The following is a 21,021-nucleotide window of genomic DNA, read 5'->3' as shown; positions in this document are numbered from 1 at the left end:
ATTGGAAACTGTACCTTCAGGGGGACATGGAGAAAAGTACGAATATTGTCAGTCCAATTCCTTGATTAGGGAGAAATCTTTTCTTTTCTTGGAGAATAAAGAGCAGAGCAGCCTCAACAAACTCGATCATCCTGGATCAGTCTCAGGCTATGAGAGGAAGGAAGGAGGGCTTAAAGGAGGAAGGGTGCTTTTGTGCAGTTCATTTTTACCTTTGCTCTTCAGAGAAAGGAGTGGATCTCAGGTTGTCATGATCTGAGGGACATGGTTTGTGTTCTAGTGGAGATGTTTTGCCCCAAGAAATGTGGAGATGTTTTGCCCCAAGTGCTGCAGTCTGGAGCTATGGGGATGGATTCCCAAGTATCTCCTAGCCTGGAGATGGTGCACGCTTGGTTCTTCTTCCCTTTCTTCACTTGCATGGCACAAGTCAAGATTAAGTGTTTGCAGAACATGTTTCCTCTCAAAAGCCCCTCTAATGCCCTCTTTAGTACATTCATGGCTGCTGATTCCATTGCTGCCTCTGATAGCCTGTCCCACAGTAATTGCCTTCCACATAAGCACATCTCTCCTAACCTCCTGCAGTAGTGCCCCTTTCTTTGCTTCTGTCTGTGCTATATTTGTTTTCTAAACCTCTGAGAAGGTTTTGTTGGGATTTTTTTTGTTCCTAACAGCCTGAACAATGCCACCTCTGTCTCTCTTTAATCTGTTTTTCTTCGTAATGAGTACAAAACCTGATATCTCCAACCTGTCTTACATCTGTACTCACATGAGCTTCTCTCTTTGTGTTCATTGCCTTTTCTACAGCAGCCTTCCCATGATGTGATGTTCATAAAGCAAACTTCCATTGTGATTTCATCAGCCTTTTTTTATCCTTTAACAGCATTCTGGGATGATTGTTGCATTTACTGGGTATTTACTCAACCCAGCATCATATGGCAGTAATAGTTTATATGCCTGCTAATTTTTACCCAGAACATTATTGGATTATTTTCTTTTGTTCTCACAGACTAACATCACTTGATTGTTGTTTGCAATGGATATTAGCTCAGTTTGCTGGAGGAACACCTAATTTAGCACTGGATCCTCTTTTCAGTGTAGATTTCCAGCTGATCTGTTTCCAGTCACTACTCTGAGAATGAGTAGGACAGTCTTAAACACATATCCATTGTTGAGCAGAAGTAAATTTGCTTTTTACCAAGATTTTCATATGTTTTCTTAAAGGGATATTTCCAGCACGAAAATCAGTTTCCTGCCAAGTCATGGATTAGAACTCATTAAGAAGCTAAGAGCAAGGTCTACATACAATTTAAAAAAGCTTCCTGATTTAAGCAAATTTAGATCTTTGATTGAGGCAAACTTCACCTATCCTAGCCATTGCTGTGCATTTACAAACTGGAAAAGACAAAAGTAAGTGATTTGTTTTTTTCTTTTTGGTGCTTTTCAGCAGTTGATAGTGAATTAAATAAAATTCCTCAAAAAGTGGATAGCAAAGGTCTCTCCAGTGCAGGTAAGTAAATGGATGGAAATAAACGAATGCAAAATAGATACAGGTTTATGCATGCTACACAGTGCACTGCCCCTCCATTACAGGGAATTATTAAATTTTGGTAGCATCAGCACTTCCCTAGGCACAGATCTGCCCCCACCTGCCATAAGTCCATCTTTCACTGGGACCAGCCTGGAGCCACACTGAAGACATTAAACAGAAAACGTTTGATAACTTTTTCAGAAAGTAACTGGAGGGAAATCTGTGTGTGTAGAGAAGCTGGTCAACACTTATTCATCAATCCAGGAGGCCAACAGGACCACTGAGTGATCCCAAACTCTTCTCCCAGAAGGCCTCATTGATGTTGGAGCACTGTCCGGCCAAGCATCACAGCTACATTATCTGTTGAGTTCATATTCACAGCATTTTGGGACATGATTTCTGAGCAGATCCATTTCACACAAATCAACAGAGCAGAGTGGGAGGCTAAGGTGTCTTTTTAGACTCCAAAGGTAATTTCCCATGCTTTTTAAAATTTTCCATTAGCAAGTTGCAGTGAGACTTCAGGTATCAGTGGTTCTCATTGAGTATTTTCACCACAGTCATACAGTCTTGAAATGTACACATTCAGTACTTAATGAACCTCCTGAATTTGTGCCACTGGAAAACATGAGGAACTGGTACTTACAGAAACCCTTGTTGTTGTTTGAAATTATTTCTTTACTGGATGTCCTGAAGGACTTGGACTTTGCCATGCCAGAAAAAAAATATGAGTCATTGTTAGAATTCAAGATGTCATCTTCAGAAGTGGCATGAAACTTAAAAGTAAAACCATGCAGAGAAAGCATGAACTGTTAGTAGCTTCTATTTCAATACCCTTAATAGCCATTTATTTTACTTTTAACATTCTATTGTCACCAGACAAGGGAAGATAACTGAGTTTGCTGATAGCTAATAAATATCACCTACACATGTTTGCAAAACTGTGTAAAGAGTGCAAGTGTGATGGCAGAGATGGCAGTGGCAACAGAAGTATCTGACAGAATCCCTCCCCAATCACCCATTCTTGATCCAAAATGCTAAGTTTTCACTAGAACAGTTTATCAGCAGGAGATGTTTTCACACACTTGTGCAGTCTTATGCAGACACAGTGCCTGGTAGCTTCTAAGCAGAAATGGGTCCAGCCCTTCCAGAACTGGTAGCAAAGTGTTATTTCCCAATGAGTCCAGTGAAAGCATGTTTAGTCCTGGATCTGCAAAGGAGCAATGACATCATTGTGATTCATATTTTTGAAGGTACTTGGCTTCTGATCTGCTTGGGCCTAATCAGGACCCAAATCCCAGAACCTACCCCTTAAATTAGGCAACTGGACTTTTCAAAAACAAAGTAAGAGCTGCTATTGAAGGAAAGCTACAGGAGGAAATAGTCTTGACCCTGTGGTAAGCTCTCAGCATCCAGTCCCCTCACTTGCTTTGAAAAACTTCCATGCCACACACTTGCTCCAGGGAATTGAAGTCCCCAGCACTTGGCAAGAAGCCAAGGAGAGCATAGCACAGCCCTTTCCACAGCCTGGGTAAGTGTAAGTTTGCAAAGTAATGCCAACAAAACTGTGCAGAGCTCACATAGCCCCAGTGCAGATGTTCCAGGCTGGGCTGGAACACCGTGTGGTGGTGGGGCTGCTTCTGGAACACCATGCCATGGTGGGGCTGCTTCTGGAGCAAGTCTGGTCACAACTGTACCACCCTGGTCAACAGAACAAAATTGGACGTATTTATCCATGCCTTTAATGTATTTATGTATATAAACCAGATGTATTTTTTACCAAATATTAAGCATAAATGCAAAATTATGAGAACCTATTATTTAGACGAACCCTTCCTGTCAGCTGCTTTTCAACATAATTAAAAATTGTCATTTCTTTCATACAGTCTTGTCTCTTGTACTGAATTGGTGGGAAACGGAGATCCTCCCTCCAGATTAAAGAGAGAAAGTGGATGCATGTGTTTGGTTTGAAGACTGAAAGTATTACCATACACTTCTGCAGAGATTAGTCACACATACAGTAGCTACACCCTCTTTCATATCAAAGCTGTTTTTGTGACAGCTGGCACAAGCTGCATGTGCACTGAAGGCTGCTCAGGCTGTTTAGAAGTTATTAATAGTTTGCATAGTGCCTGATCACACAATGTGTAATATTCCTTTGGTAAGAGCTGTGCTTGGCTCAGAGCAGCAGGCATTGCTTGTGGTGCTGGGAACCCCGGTGTGACCTGGCTTGTCATGCACCTTCACAGGAGATGGTCATTCTTTGTGGCCATCTGGCTCTCAGAATATGCCAGGTAGTCCAGGGAGTATAAAAATGATGCCCCATCACCCCCAGAAGTGCATTTCTAAGGATCACAGCAGCAGCTGGTGTTCACCTGGGAACTCTGTGGGAAGGAATTAAGGCAGGGATGTGTGGCCACTTTCTGGTTGCCCATTCATGTTTGATTCCCCCTTTTGAGACTTTTGCAGCACTCAAAGCCCTAGATAAAATAAGTTACCATAGTGGATCATGCTCAATCACCTCTCCAAAAACCATCTGCAGCAGTGAACAGGTGGTGTTGTGATAAAGGAAAGCTTAAACCTGTTAGAGCAACAGTGCTTTCTAAATTTTGGAGGATACCACGTCAAGCACAGCTCTGCCAGTCTGAGGCACAAAACAGAAAGTTTTGATGGTTTTTGCATTCCATTAAGGATTATATGCTAAATATTGACCTGTAGTTTGATCACACTGGACTATTGTGGTGCTGGCCTAAGAGAAGGTAAGTTGTATTCTTAAGTCAAGTATAGTATGTTGAACTCCCCTCACGTTTTTCTGGGACTGGAAAATAATATCCTTAAAGTGTGGAGAGGGCAGAGGCCAGATGTTAAAACCCTCAACTTGACATAGACCATTATGAACTTCAGCAAGATTTTGGCTTTCTTTGACATAAAGATCACCTTCTGCCCAAAAGAATGGCATTGATATGACTCTGTCCTTACACTTGATCGTTATTCTTTGGAGGAGCTGTCACTTGAAATCCTACTTTTTCAAAAAATGTGGCAGCATCAGGAATAGTGTTTGGGCCTTGTCTCACAAGAACATACTATCAGTTGCTCACAACTCACTTAATGGCACTTTTTGGTGAGGATGATTAGTTTGAGATAGGACTTATTACAGAACATAGGTCACGACTATTTATTCTGCTGAGCATATTTCTCAGCACACAAGAGCCTGCTGTCATCAGATCCAGACGAGGCGCATGAAATAACAACTTGTACAAAGGTAGTAATTTTTGTTTATTTTTGTCAGAGCACTCTACCAATTTCAATTTTGTTCTCTAAGTTGCCCTTTCTCCAGTTTATTTTTCTAGTTTACTTGAGCAAAATAATGTTAAACAGTAAGAAAATTTTACAAAGAGAGGGAATAATTTAACTGTATTGTGACACCCACAGGCTCAGCAGGAAGCAAGGGCCCACACATCCCTTGGCCAATAATGTTTTAACTTGCTGCTCTGAGTGCACTTCAGAGCTCAAAGGGTGAGAAACACGGGGCAAAGATATGGCAAGGAGTCAGTATCAGAGGATGGCTCTTCCTTCCCTTGGGAGTTTCGTTTTACCTGCTCCCAATACAGGGAAGCAGCAGGACACTCCTCGTTACCCTTCCTTGGAGCAAACAGCTTACTCCTTGGGACCCTGATTTTATGTGGGACCACTGGCTGTAAAATTAGGCAAGAATTAATGAATTGTAACAATCAGAAATATTTAATCGTCCTTACATAGCACTCTTGCCTGGGGATATATTTAGGTTCAGGCAGTGCCTCCATAATTTTGGAAAAAGTTTATTTTTATCTCATGCTGAGAAATTATTGGCTACAAACATTTCCCTCAGTTCATTTTCAAAGAACCACCAATTGCAGTAGCTTTCAGTGCCCCCAAGTGCCTGTTGCACTAAAAAATGAGGGACTTTTTCTCCTTTTATTGCTCCTTGGAAGCCTGTATTCCCTTTCAGCCAGAGAACTGTTGATATATTGATCAATACTCTGGACCCTTCACTCATCCTTATGCGAGTAGAACACAGGAGAGCAAAATGTAATGCCTTGTTATTGCTACTGTGACCTTCATAGTGCATATTTGACCTCACAGAAAATCAGTTTTCTGACTCAGTTGACAGGCAAGATAAAAAATATTGATAATAGTAGAGGATGTTCAGAATCTCATAGGAAATGTCCCTCACCTTCTGGTGCTAGACCTTCATTAGTTTTCCTTTCTTGCAGACCCTTTAAACTCAATTTTCAGGAGATGTAGTGAGTGCAGAAAGTCAAAGGGTAAAATTAGGTTACAAAGAAGAATTCTCCCTTTTAGGCTGCTACCAGTGGTTCAAAATTTTAACTTTGCTTGCCTAGAGAGTTCTTCCCTCAGCTGTACTCAGAGTCAGGGTGGAAGATAAGCTGCGCTCCTGTCCTAGAAATGACACACCTAAATTGCAGTCTGGGTTGTAGCTGATTGTAGGGAGAGCTGAACTTGGGTTCGTTTTACAACACAGTGTCAACTGTTTTATTCCATAACTCAGATTAGATCTGCATCCAAAACTGTGGATGCAAGTTTATGGGACAGCCAAACTCTAAGGCAGCCTAGGAGCTGTTGTAGAAATTGACCCTTCTTTTCATGTTTATACTTGATATTTCTTGATATTTACAGTCTTGTTGAAGCAGATCATCTTTCTATCATCTCAGCCAAAATATTTCTTTCTTCTGTAGGTCTATGCATGGAGAAGGGCATAGAGCTGATACTCTACAAAATAAAGCCAAACACAAAATTATCAAAAATACTAGTATTTACCTGTGCTACTAAAATTTCTTAAAAATCTTTAAAAAATACTTTCTGACAGAAACAAAAGCAACTACTGTTTCTACATGTTACTACATGTTAAAATGTTTGATTTGGTTTGGTTTGGTTTGGTTTGGTTTGGTGTGGTTTGGTGTGGTTTGGTCTTGCTTCACTTCACTTGACTTCTAATCCACTTCTTTTGGAAAACAGTTTTTAAGCAAAATGCTCTGTTGTGCCTTGTGTTTCTGCTGGCATCTGTCATTTAAAGATTATCTGGAATCCTGCATGAACTTATTTGTGCTATTTACTTGTGTTACTGGCTAGTCACTAATATGATATGAGGTACTAAAAATGAACTACACAAAATGGAGTTATGTGCCCTGACAGAGTTACAAGACAGTGATGGTCAAAACCTTTAGGAAGAAGGGAGTTTGAGACTAACTCTAAGGGATGGTAGCATTATTGTGGTTATACAGACTCCTTATGAGCACAGCTGACTTCAGTCATTCCTCAAAGCTCAACCTTACATTGGTTTTCATCGTCATGCATTTCCCCCATGCACAAATCAGCTTGTCAGTGACAGGCTAGGTGAGAAATTGGCTTCACATCAGGGAAGCTTCTTACAGAGTGTGTTATCCAGGTGGATAACTGCATCATGAGTGTTAGGCAAACATTAGGTTTTCCTTTCCCTTGCAGTTTATGATGTTTCCAAACCATTTACATGTCCCTGTAATATTTTACAAATCGGGACCAGCCAGACTATTAATTTCAAGCTCCAGGGTAATCCATATAATCAGCTAACCAGAAAAACTGAGCTGATAATGGAAACTGGATGATTTTGTGTTTGTTGTTTCCCTCATACTGTGTCTGTCAACTTCCAACTCTACTCTTTTTACAATTTCAGGACTGAATTACATCCGATATGTAGCATATCTCAGGTGAAGCAAGACTTTGAGGAGAAGCCTGACAAGAAACTGCAGAGAAGATCTGCAGATGAAGATTATATTTCCAACTATGGCGCCAGATTTGACCTAGCAGAGAATGAATTCGACTATGGTTTATGCAATGAAGTAGTTAATGTAGCCTGCTCACCTAAGCCCGATGCTTTCAACCCATGTGAAGATATCATGGGATACAACATTCTCAGAGTCCTGATATGGTTCATCAACATTTTGGCTATTACCGGCAACACTGTTGTCCTCATTATTTTAATAAGCAGTCAATCCAAACTCACTGTTCCTCGCTTTCTAATGTGCAACCTTGCCTTTGCAGACCTCTGCATAGGGATCTATCTGCTGTTTATTGCCTCCGTAGACATCCAGACCAAAAGCCAGTACTACAACTACGCCATAGACTGGCAGACTGGGGCAGGATGCAACGCTGCAGGATTTTTCACAGTGTTTGCAAGTGAGCTCTCAGTCTACACGCTGACGGTGATCACCCTGGAGCGCTGGCACACCATCACCTACGCCATGCAGCTGCACCGCAAGGTGCGGCTGCGCCATGCCGTGATTATCATGATTTTTGGCTGGGTGTTTGCTTTCACAGTAGCACTCCTTCCCATATTTGGGGTCAGCAGCTACATGAAGGTCAGCATCTGTCTGCCCATGGATATAGAAACACCGTTTGCCCAGGCTTACGTTATATTTCTCTTAGTGCTGAATGTCGTCACGTTTGTCATTATTTGCGTCTGCTACATCTGCATCTACTTCACTGTGCGAAACCACAACGTCGTCTCTTCCAACAGCGACACCAACATCGCCAAGCGCATGGCCATACTGATCTTCACAGACTTCCTCTGCATGGCACCAATATCTTTCTTTGCCATATCAGCTTCACTCAAGGTTCCTCTCATCACAGTGTCGAATTCCAAGATCCTTCTGGTTTTGTTTTACCCCATCAACTCCTGCGCTAACCCTTTCCTCTACGCCATTTTCACGAAGACTTTCCGCAGGGATTTCTTCATTCTCTTGAGCAAGTTTGGTTGCTGTGAAATGCAAGCTCAGATTTACAGAACAGAGATCTCCTCATCTGCTCATACTTTCCACACAAGAAATGGCCATTGCCCTCCTGCATCTAAAAACAGTGATGACGCTATTTATTCATCAGTTCCCCTGAATCACTTGAACTGAAATGCTTGCATAGATTTGTGTCTGAGGCAGTGGGCTAATCACTTGCAAGTATGTGAATTTGAATAATGACTTCAGCATAACATGCAAACTTCTGTTTTATGAGAAAAAAAATATTTCCACTTTTCTATTTTTGTTCAATGAACAACCATCAGAGATGACATATCATCTTCATCAGTTCTTGAAGAACAAAGTGCCAAAGTGTTCATGTAGAACTGTCTCAAGAAATAAATGAGACCATAAGCTGGTATCTCCCACCATGCAGGCAGAGATTCCCTTCATTCTAGGGAGATGTTAGATGTTTATTGAGAATTAAGTAGTGGTTATATACAGTTGAAAAAATATGTAGGATTAATTTCTTTTCCTGTGAATTGTGTTATAACAATACAGATAATTAGCTTTATTCATTAATCATATCTCCTGGGGTTTCAGGAGACAGAAGGCAAATTTAAGCCCTCCTCCAGCACAGACTTGCTGGGAATGAGAATATCTCATGTTGTTTCCATTTCTGGTGAGTACAGCAGGGAGGCAGGAGGCATCTCCACCTGTGCTGGATCTTTGCTGTTCCACACTGTGTGAACCTGCCTTACTCTGCACAAAAGTGTCACTTTGGGTGGTATTTGTGTTGGTTTAAATTGGCAGGCTCAGAGAAACCTGTTTCATCTGAGTTTGTATCGAGGAGCTGGTTTTGTTTGGGTTTTGTTTTCAGGGTAAGAAAGAGCAAGAATGAGGGCAAGAGAAACGCCTCATAGTAAAAAGGGAGCTCTCTAAAGTTGTTTTCACAAAGTGGAATTCACTTGTGTGTCTGGGAGCCTTGGATATGCCAGCATGAGCCAATGGGCTGCTCCACGAGGATATGAGAGGCAGGTTTGCCATAAAACAGCATTTGTATATGATACTGTCTGGGCTGCACAAAGGACAATGGATCTAGACATGGCTTTTGAATCTCTGAACAAAAGTTCATGTGAAATCCTAATTTTTTGTATAATCCTTTTAGGATTTCTCCTTTCCTTTAAAAAAAAAAACCTTCATGCACACATTATCATGTGCTGGTCCAGACTGGAAGACCTGAAATAAATAATAAGCTGCATATGTTGAAATAACAACAACAACAAGATAAAAAGAATAAAATAATTTTAATCAAGATTTCCTGACTTTTACAGGGGGTTTTAATAATGTCCCAATGAATGTGCAGACTTTTTGCATGATTTGAATATCTAATTTTTGCATGGTTCATCATTCCAAGTTGCGACAAAGATTCAGGGATGGGTAGGGTTTTCTCATGATGATTGTGTCTGTGTATGGATATGTGGGCATAAAGAAAACACCAGGAGAGCAGTCTGGGCTTCATTCCCATCTCACAAACAACTCACAGTTCTGCCTGATGAGATTATAAAAGCTTGGAGACTTCATGGTTAAATGTGATGTGCTTTGAATATTTCCTACCTACAACTCATAAAATTTCAGTGGCAAATCTTGATGCTTCTATCCATAATTTCCCCTGTCACCAGCTTCACATTTCAGCATCTGAATCTTATGTGAATAACAACAGGAGGTGATTATTCATTCAGTCCTAGCCCAGGAAGGAACTATCAGTTCCCTAGTGCATAAAACAGGGGAGATCAAAGACAGTGTGTTTTGGGGGGGGAAATTTCATTACTCAACACAAGTAGCACTCCCTCCAAGATCCAAGAAAAGGAAGAATGAAAGAGAAAAGTGGGAAAGACAGTTAATCTCTGGGAAGATCATCTGACTACTCAGAGGAATCTTTTTTTTTCACAAATGATTTATGTCATATACAGTGTGCTGGCATGCAGCCATTAAAACCCATCCCAATGGAAGTGACTGAATGATGATGTTCCAAAATGACAGATAATCTAGTTATATTTTTAAAAGGCTCCTGAATCTATTATTTGGCCAAAAATGAGGGATGTTCATTGGTAAATACTACCCCACTTTTGATGATAAATAGGGAAAATTCTTACAGTGCACCATGTCACGCTTTTTTGCCTGAGCTCTGTCCATTTACCAAGAATGAGACCTGGCAGCTCAGGAAAGCACAGGCATAGTAATCTAGAAGCCAGTCTAGTAAGTCCTCTCACAGGTACATCAGGCACATGAGCATGATACAGACCATGTACTTCATGCAAACCCGTTGCCCAGACATTTGCAGAATCAGGACACAGTTAAATATGTTTTTTCCAATTTACATCCCTGAAAAGAGACCTTGCAGGATCATCTCTTGTAGCTGTAGTCAGACCAGGGCCCAAGGGATTGAGGCACCTAGCCCATGGCTCTTCCTCCAAAGGAGACATGAGTTGATACTTGAGGAGCAAGGATAACCTGCACAGTTGGACACCTTACCTCATCCCTAGCAGGAGGACATGTCATCCTGCCCACACAGGCTGCTCAGGAGCTCTGGTGGCAGCTCCAAAGCTGAGAGGCTGTGCAGTTACCAAGTCAAAAATCTCCTTCTTCTACTCCTTAGACATCCTTGGCCTTAGCTATTATTTTGATTTTAATTTTAATAATCTTACAGATTGTGAGGGATATTATGGGACCTGTGTCTTTCCCTGTGTGAGATATTGGTCTTTTTGTATAATTTTTTTAAGCCATGTTTTTATTTGAAGAAAACAGTATAACAAAGAAAGCCCTCAAGATACATTTTGTTCATGCTTGTAATGTGCAAAAAGCCTGCTGGTGTTCGGTGTGGATTTCCTCAGCTCTGAACAACACGTTTATATTGCAATCTTTAAACTATTTTACATTTCCCTTTCTCAAATCTATTTTAATAAAACCAATATCAAAATAGAGTGCCTTGAGAACAAGTGTGCAGCCAGAGATATGTTGGCAAAGTGTGCAATAAATGTTGCTGCTTATCTGGAGAGCTCCATTTATGTGGCGGAGCCCCCACAGTCAGGTCACTGAGACCTCCAGAAGAGAGACTCCACAGAGAAAACCCTCCTGTAGCCTTCTGGAGAGTTATCAAAGCACAGAAAGGTGTGCTCAAAACCTCTTCAACAAATAACACAGAAAGACTGACGTGCCTTTGTTTTAACAAATCTCTTGTATTAACTCACATTTATCATGAAATAAGATATTAACCATTGACAGAACTCAGACAGGCATATTTTCCCTCCTTAATTCATATGAATGGCTCTTCTTATGTGATGCATTCTAATTTTTTTTCCCCTCATTTTTGTATCCAGGGTTTATAATTCTCTTTTCCCTTGTGCTCAGACAAATAAGTGTGTGTCTGTGTGTGAACATATGCCCATGTGAGTAGGAGAGACAGGCCACCGGTAACAAGGAAACTGAATCAAAGCCTAGCTCTGATTCACAGGAAAAATCTTGGAGTTGCTCTATCTTGGATAGACTTGCCATTCATTGTGGCCATTCATTGCGTTTTAGTCTTCACCAAGCCCCCCAAAATGCTGAATTAAAGAGTTATGACTGTCTTGGCCCTCACAGTACAATCACCGGAGTGACACAAAGAGACTGTGCTGGCAGTGAGGACACAAAAAACAACTTCTTGATCTTTTTGATAGAAGCATCATTCCTTCAGGCATGTACCTTGTGGAGAATCCAAACCTGACCTCCCCAAAAAACATTCATCAGGTGTTGTGATGGGAAATGAGAAATGGGGCCACTTCAGCTTGGCAGACTAAAGGCAGCATCACGAAAATTGCCACCATGGGTAAAGGTAATAGGAGCACCAGAAGCACCTGGTCAAAAGTGCCAATAAAAGCAAAAGCCTGACTCAGTAGAGAAAATGAACCATGGTTCATTTTCTTTACAACTTTGCTCTTGGGGTTGCACAGATATGCCAAGCAGAGTTTGCTCATTAGGAGGCAGGTCTGTGTCTGAGCTTGTTAAGAATGCAAGATGAGATTTGCATCCCATTTAGCAAGCCTTCAAATCATTTGACCACATTTATTTCCTTTAGATTCCCTCCTAATCATTCCACTGAGGACACAGCAGATAATGTTACATTTAATTTATGCAGTTTTGTTGTTAAGAAAAGTTAATAATGCGAAATGATTTATCCTCAAGGAATAATTGAACCATCCCTCCCCTCCCTGAATGAAAGAACAGAAAAGAAAGGTGGGTCTGGTTCAAATGGTCAAGTAAGCACTTACAAACCTCCTCACAGATTTGCATCTTTAATATGGGCATATGCAATCTCCAGTTTTGTTTGCAAATGTGAATTGCACATACACACTCTTCTTCCGTGAGATTTTTTGTCTAACTACTTGTCTACAAGCACATATTTGAAAATCTGGGCCTTGTTGCTTTAAAATATTCAAGCACAGGAGCATGATTTTATAGCTGTCATCTGGATAATTAAACTCTTCATTAACAGTTGTTCACGAACCAGTAGGTGACCTTTAATTAGGGATGAAAGTACTCAGGAATGGATTTCAAACATTAAGAAACTGCGGAGGAGCCCTTTTCCCTCCACTTCCCCAAGTCCATTAAAAATCTTTTGTAAAGCATTGGTTTTCCAACAGAAATGGTGCTGGCTGAGATAAAAATGTGTTTCCAGGCCCAATTCATCAGAAATACACTTTGTTTAACCTTGCTGTCACTAAAATATTTTATTTTCTGTTTTCTGTCCCATGCAGAGTTTGCCATGTGTTACCTGGGTCTTTGTTAACCCCAGCCTGGACACCTGCACCAAGTTGAACGCCCACCAAAAAAGAACAGGAAAAATCAACAAGTTCATGATGAGAGTAGTGCACAAATGGGAATGTGCCGTATTCATGAGTGGGTGGAAGAATGCAGGGCAGAATTGAGCAATATGGACATTTCTGTTGAGTCATTTGAATATCCAGTGCTAAAATTCTGCATCAAAGGGGCGGTTTTGGCTGAAGTATAGTTCCCAGGAATCAAGTAATAGAAATTTGCATGGAAAAATCCTATGGAGAGACAAAATTTAAAGGAAGGTCGAGTCAGTGGGGTTTAAAAGCAAAAGATTGGTATAAAGACAGAGTATGTACTGTCTCAGGAAAGAAAGATAGCAGCTCCTTTAGGGGCCATCTAGGCACCACACTGCACCATCACCAGTCACCTTTGCATTGCAATTCTGTGTATTCATTGTGAGCTACAAATTCCTGATTAGCTTGAAATGCTCACTGTTTCTATGTTTCTTGGGTATGTTGTGTGGATAGGCACGTACACCTTGGACATTTGTACTCTTGCCTCCTAATTGCCTCAGCTTTACCCCATCTTGTCCCTTTCCACAATGATGGTTTGTGCTGTCTGTGCTTGGAAGTGCTCTGCTCTTACCTGCAGTCATGTAAGGAACAGAATCCACATCCCTTAGAAACATTTCTTCAGAAATCAGCAGCTGGAAGGCCAGAACGCTGCTCGTAGCTCTCTGTTCTGGGGTGCACAAGTCTTCTTATGCTGCCTTCCAGCTTCTCTCTCTCTCGTTTTTGGTTATTAATTGAGTGACTGTTGTGAGGATAACTGGCCCTTTGCCAAGCTTAAGACATTCTGCTTTGATATAGTCATTGTTTGAGCCAGACGATTTCCATAAATCAGAGTGATGTGAATAGATCCCTCTCTCTGACTCTACACATTCCCTGGACTTTATTGGGGGAAAAAAACCCTTAATTTTTACATAGTTTATTCACAATTTTCCTCTCCCACATTGCCAGCTGCATATTTGCCTTGTCCCACAGATGTCATGGTGGCATGAGGCAACCCTAAGTGCCCTGGGGAGGCTGGGGAAGGAGGAGAGAAGAAACACGGACTGGATAAAGTGGGGACATCAGAAGTTAGAAAAGCACAGCCAAATTAGGGCAGTTTTTAAATGACCCCCAAATGCTCCAATAACTACCAGAACCGACATCAAAGAAAAGCCCAAAGCCATTCTAATTTTTCATTCCTGCACCAAGGCCTGCAGTCAGACAGGATTCACTCTGCTATGGGGTCTCTGTGTATGCCATAGGATCTGTCTGGCGGGAGGCTGAGACAAATACTAAGTTTAATAATGGCACCAGAAACAGTGGTTTTGCTCAGTGCTGTTTCTCAGCAGAGCTAAGAGCCTGGACTGGGCAAAAAATTGAGTTGAACCACACTTTTTTCTAGAGGTGGCATATCCATGGCACTGTTTTCAACCGCATCAATTTAACCAAGGTTTGGGGTTTTTTCCCAGCAAATTCAACTTCTCCTTCTACCCAACATTACCTTTCTCTTGGACTGCTTGTTCTTCCTTCCTTCAGTAAGCACTGCTACCCACAATCACCACTTTTAGCACCAGTTTTCCTTCCTTCTGTGGACGGTGGCGTCTTTTCGTGTGATTACACTGGAGTCACAACCAAAACACTCATTAGTCACTGAAAAAGCTTTCAAGGCGTCAATACTTTATTTTTTCCCATAAAGATATTGTTTTTCTTCATGGCAACACTCAGAATTTTTTCCACACACTTAATACCATAACTAGTGCTCAGCTTCAGCGTCTGCCCTACAGCACACCATTAATGCAGGCACGAGCTTGGTGGTGCCTTTTCAGTTTCACTGTCCCTTCTGCACCTGTGTAAACCAGACAAGGGTCATCACTGTCAGACCCTCAGAAGAGACCTCCCAGTGCAACTGCCCTGACTGTAGGTGCCAGTCCTGTTTTGTTGTTCACCAGTGCCAGCAGAAGAGACCTGCTTTCGTTCCTGAGGAGGGCCAGCTGTGAAGTTATGAGAAATTGAGGTGACCTGTGTTCAGAACAGCCTCACCATTGCTCAAATACCTCAAAGGGCACTTTGACAGTGTGTCCCAGGACTCACAGTGCTGGAGCTGCAGTTTATAAAGCACAGTGGAACCTCTCCTGTAAAACATGCATGCATGCATGCATTTGTCACCACGAGTCAATAAAGGTCACTAAGAGTTAACTAGTTAGGCAATCAGACAATTAATTATGCAACTAGTTAGGTCTGACCTAATTTCTGGAAAATAACCAACCAGGAATCCTTTGGTTTGTCTCCTCTCTTGGAATAATTAATCAGCAAATACATTTATTTCCTTTCTGCTGGAGAGTCCCATGTGAGTTGTAGCCCAAGTGGCTTCTGGTTACTTCTATCATAATTAAAGACCCTTTGTCACTTTTTTCAAAAGGTGAGAAACACCACCAGTGCTGTGTCTGGCGTCCCCTTGCCAAGCAGGCACAGATGGCGATGCCTGAGGCTGCGAGCAAGGAGCTGAGACTGTTTGCATAATGCAATCTCCACGCTTCCCTCACTTTTGCAGACCTCCAGTTAACACTTTCGTGTAGACAACAGTGAATGAGGTAGGCAGAGAGCTCCAGAGGGACCTCAGGTGTCCAGGATTCATGGACATTCATGGGGAGAACTCCTTTGAAGGCTGGGGGTTTTAGCATCCCTTTAGCTTTGTAAAACTGTTTGAGGGAAGGGCTTATGGTTTTCCATGAGACAAGATGATGGTGTGCCCTGTTTTAATTAATACTTGCTGACACAAAGGCTGGTCCCCAGCAGTGCCCTTCTTGCCCTCATGGTTTTCTTCCCCTCCCAAAAGACAAAAATAAAAAGGCTTTTGAAGGGTAAGACTGGAGAAGCACTCACTGCTACTAGAGTGAGGAGAATTGCAGATGAGGGAGGGAGGGAGGGAGGGAGGGAGGGAGATGGAGGGAGGGAGGGAGATGGATGGATGGATGGATGGATGGATGGATGGATGGATGGATGGATGGATGGATGGATGGATGGATAGTATCCAGGAAAAAAGGTGCACTTAACAGCAGCTTTTGCTATATTTCAGAAGTAGAATGATTTTCTTAAGGCTGCAACCAAAAACCAGGTGGTATTGAAGCAAAATCTTCCATGTCCTGCGCTCTTCAGGCAGCAAAGAGAACACAGCTGTCTGAGGAGAGAGTCTTAGTGGGGCTTTCAAAGGCTTTATACTTCTTTTTAATGTTGGCAAACTCTGAGGAAAAAGTGTTGGGGAAGGAGGGAAGAGGATGACAAGGAGAATGAAATTTCTCTTACTTGAAATAAAACTACAAGCAATTCGTGTGAGGGGAGTGAAAAGATTTGCACTGAGATGGCTCATAAAAAAAAAAAGTTTAAGTTTTAAGCTGGGCCTCCTAGTAGAGTGAGCAAAGCTCTGCACAGAGACCAATATTCATCCCTGTTCAGAGAACCAGCACAAGGACTATTTCCACAATAAATGACCTTTTAAAGTGGGGCTGACATGACGTGTAAGTTTTGTGCTGGCCCTCTGCACTGCAGCAAATTGCATGTTGAGGAGGGAATGCTTGTCTTTCGCCCATGAAAAATGGCCCATGCCTGCCCTGCCGCCTCCAGCCACTCCTAACACACATTTGTTTATGTGCACTTTGGGCTTCAAGGCTCTGCATCATGGAATGGCACCAGAGCAACACGCTATTTTAAAGTAAAATGCGTGGTAAAATTCTCCCCCAAAAGACAGGTGACTCCTACCTATTGCCTGGGATCAGAACAGTCTTTTTTGAACTGAAAAATCACAGAAAGGAGGCAGACAGGCTATGGGAGCACCTGAGCTCCTGTCTGTTCTAGCTGTATGAGAAGAAAACCAAACAGAGGGAAGAAAGTCTGGGCAAAGGGAAGGAACACTGGATTTGGGTGTCTCAGCTGTCAGCCTCTTCAAGCCCACACCCTTTTGTCTGCAAGAGGGTGATTAAAGGGCTGGAAGATCATGACACCCCACCAAATTCTCTGTCTTGTGGGCTGGTCATTGCTTCTGACAGGGATTTGATTCTGTTCTTACTTAGAAACAAACCAAATGAACTCCTCTGTTGAATTACAGCCAAATTCACATGCATACACAAAAAATACCCTCATCACCAAGCACCACTTTCACCATTACTGAATGCAATTCTTTCATTGCCTCATCACCTGTAGGCTTTATCTCTATATTTCCTTACAGTTTTCTTGAAAAAAATATTTTCCTAATCAAGCCCTTCCCAGTGCCAGAAAACCTGTCTGCAGTAAACCACTCCTGCAATCCTCCCATGTCTGCTCAGTGTACTGATATCTCCACTAGTGGCAGAGTAAACTCTCTTCCTGCCTCATGTCTGCACAGGACAAGCATTCCAGGACCTCATCCCTCCCTGCTTCCTGGGCAATAATGTCAAAAATCAGCAATCACAGCAGGGTTTGCAGACTGACTGAAGCCTCTGCTTCACCCTTCAGAGGTCACCAGAGCTGTGCAGCCTGTCAAACCCAAAAATGTATATGCAAGGCATGTTCCCCCCCAGACAGCGTGGTAGGTGCTGCAAAATGAGAGCAAGACCTTGGTGCTTTTGCAGAATTGCTTTTGTTCACACGCTGCATCAGAGCATCTTGGAGAGAAAAGCGTGTGAAATAAGTGAGCACATATTGTCCCACCTGCTGTGTGGGCATTAAAGTCAAACAGACAGTGGGGGGTGCATGGAGGAGAGCAGGCAGCAGGCTGGAGAGTGCCTGCCCTCCCCTCTGTTTCACACAGGTCCTTTGTTCTAGTGCAGAATTTTTTTATACAGGTGCGTATGATGAAAAAGGGAGCAGGATTAGAGCTTGGGAAATGAGCATGTTGTGCTTTGCTAGTGCACTCTTCTTGCTCCTTGCTCCTTGCTAAGAGCCAGGACACCAAAATAAGGTGGTGCTTGAACACCATTAACTACTCAAGGGCATGATGTGCAGGATCCACGAGAGCAAGCTGAGCTTGACAGCTACTCAAGGGCCTTGGCTTTAAGTGGGGGGAGAGTTTGCCCCCAGGTCTACATATTCTCTGTGCATAGCCTTTCAAAAGCTGAAGCATCCACTTGTGCGGAGCAGGAGAAAGCACACAGTCAGTCTGGTTACAAGGAGCAGGAGGCACTTGCAGCTCTGCTACAATTACAGCTCCTTCTTGTCTCCTTCATTATTCACCAAGTTGCAGCACATTTCTCTCCTATGATCCCACTCTGTGTTTCCCTCCACCACCTCCCAAGGCATCCGTGTCCTCTTTCCCTCTTTTCTGCTCAAGTGCTTTCTGTTTCTGCCCTTTCCCTCTCTGTTACGTTTCTTTGAACCAACCTGGATGTTTCACTTCTGATGGGAATATTCTGTGCTCCTCAAGCACACAAGCAGCTGAGAGGGGAGACTAGAGAGGGTCAAGGCAGAAAGCCTGAGCTTCATCAAGAGACTGATGGGTAGGACAATTTTTTCTGAGAGCTTTAGAAGGAGAAGAGGAAGGATAAACCTTGGCCTAGCCAAAAGGATCTGTCCTGATTCAGGGTAGACTTTTGAAATCAAAGACTGAACCCCTCAGAAGGATTAGGTTTATGTACATTATGGAGAGGTAGAGATGCTAGCAGTTATGAAAACATTGTCACAGTATTTACAGGACATTGGCTGGCATTTTTCAGCTTATAAGAGCAGTATCAAAGAAAGCGGCTGTGCTCTAAAAACACTGCCAGATTGAAAAAAAAAAAAAAAAAAGCACTGCTAAGCAGCCTCCAGCTACAAAATCAGGCTGACTGGATGTATAAACCCCACACTCCACAGGTGGCCCAGCCAAGCTCCTAGGATTGAGAAGCTGCTCCAGAAAGCAGAAATGCCAATTGCTGGGAAATTGCTGTGAACATGCAATTTTCCCCTCTTCACATCCCTATCTCTCAGCACATTTTCTTTCTGCCTGGTGAGCCCTGTGGGCAGAGAGCAAGGGCACAGCACCTGCAGATGGGGACCTGGTGATGGGCTGTTCCCACCAGCTGGGTGAGGTGGGGCCAGAGGGCAGGGCGAGCTTCTGCAATGCACCTGAGCCCTCCCAGCACCGGGGCTTTGTGACCACCTGCTATTTTCCTACTTGGGAAGTTTCATCATGGTTTCTTATCCATTCCCTTAATGGGATTAACTCACAGTTGCATAGAATACCCAGTCTCAATCCATCCATATTAATAATTGAGAAGCTTCCTTTTCCTCTTAAAAGTGGAAGGCAGCTGCCCTGGATTTCTACAGGATCCAGTGTTTAGCGTATTAAAGGGATTATATTAGCTGCCCTGCTGCTCAATAGCTGCTTGCCCATCTAGACTCCACCCATACATCTGCCAGGACTGGACTTCAGTCTTTCCAGCAGCAGTGAGTATTTCCTTCTCTTTTCTCATGCCTCAGCCCCACCAATTTTTTCTAGACAGCTGATTTAACCTTTTTTTCTTCCCATGACTGAGGGAGAGGAAACTGCTACACTCTTTCTCCAAACTTCTCTTAGACCAAAACTATTCCTCCCAGAGCTTTTTCTCTTTCATCTAGATGAAGGATGTGATGTTTTAGTGTAGCCTAATGAAAATGTGCACATGGTACTAAAAGAAAAACCAGGCCTGGCTTGTTGCTTTGAGGTTAGAGACCAACAACCTTCACATTGCAACGTACACTCTATAAATTTGGTCAAGCTTCCATTGACCTCTGAGTCATTTTGGACAAATGGTATAAATTTTTCTGCAGAGACTTAAGGTCCTGACAGAGTCAAGATTGTTGCAAAGTTAAATGGAGTGAATTGTACAGCTGCTCAGGTCAGAGGTCTGTTTTGACCTCTGATTTACTTTTCCTTCCTAGAAAGGGAGGTTCCATAGAGTTGCTGAGAGGTTTTTGTTTACTAACCAGTTCAAGTGGTAAAAATATTGTGGATTAGCAAATCCCATGATTTCACACCTCAGGAAAATGTGCTCATTATATCAGAGAACTTCTGACCTTGCAAGGCTTTTAGGTGAGGCATTTAAAAAAACAAAACACCATCCCTTTTTCATAGTAATGCCCATGTGCTGGCTGCCATCAGGACACTGCCAGGCACCTCTTATTCTCCTCTGCTGCAGCTCTCAGAGATTCCAGCATTCCTAGCAGCAGCTGGAAATGCTCACTCACCACTCTGCTTCCTGAACGTCTTTGATCAGTTTCAGGCCATCGCATCCCAGAGGAATTTATCGTGATGGACTTTCACAGCAGTCACTTTGTGCTAGTGAAACAGTGAAAATACTAATAAATTCTGGGCTTGCTTTGTGGCAATACAATAGGCTTTTATGCCCAAGGCTCAGGCTCAGAGAAGGACATGAAAACCAAGGCTGAGCAGCAGGAGCTGACAGAACTTTCTGAGTAACAGAAAACTTTTGAACAGCATAAAAATCAGACATTTTGCCTGTGGGAATACAGAAGAGCTTGCAGCCAGGAAAGTTGGTGTACAAATGATGGGCATGGCCCATGGCAACATCAGGCTCCTGGTGCAATCCAGGCATAAACAGAGGAGGCACATAATCCCAAAGAGGTGGGTGAGCAGCACTCCAAAGGGCATGTCCAACTTGCTTGGAATCATCAGGGTGCTTGGGTAGCTCACCCTTGTGCTGGTCTATGGAAAATGCGCCACTGATGCCAGTGAGAGTGTTTCAAGCTGCTGAACATTGAGGGAAATTTTTCCCATTGCCCAGAGAGACACTGACATTTTCATTCCATGCCTGCAAGGTGGAGGAAAGGACCGGCTTTCATTTCTAGGAAATGTCTGAAATCTCCCAGAGAGGGAACAAACTGGAGGGTACAGCAGCTCCCTCCTGCTGCAGCTTCT

The 21,021-nt window shown here is 42.6% G+C and overlaps 1 protein-coding gene across 23 annotated transcripts in view; it reads left to right on the top strand.

Annotated features, from left to right (window-relative positions):
* Nucleotides 1-11,294, top strand: part of FSHR (follicle stimulating hormone receptor) — a 307,860-nt gene extending 296,566 nt beyond the window's left edge. For 22 of the 23 annotated variants that reach the window (XM_069009381.1, XM_069009380.1, XM_069009378.1 and 19 more), the window contains 2 exons: nt 1,219-1,404; nt 7,236-11,294. In XM_069009381.1, coding sequence (XP_068865482.1) covers nt 1,219-1,404; nt 7,236-8,463 — 1,414 coding nt within the window. In that variant the 3' untranslated portion in view covers nt 8,464-11,294. The remainder of the gene's footprint in view (nt 1-1,218; nt 1,405-7,235) is intronic. The other variant, XM_069009394.1, reaches the window with a different exon arrangement.
* Nucleotides 11,295-21,021: the final 9,727 nt, after the last annotated feature.

Source organism: Aphelocoma coerulescens, chromosome 3 (genome assembly GCF_041296385.1).
Source record: "Aphelocoma coerulescens isolate FSJ_1873_10779 chromosome 3, UR_Acoe_1.0, whole genome shotgun sequence".
Taxonomy (NCBI): domain Eukaryota; kingdom Metazoa; phylum Chordata; class Aves; order Passeriformes; family Corvidae; genus Aphelocoma; species Aphelocoma coerulescens.
This window is presented reverse-complemented; position numbering and strand designations above follow the sequence as displayed.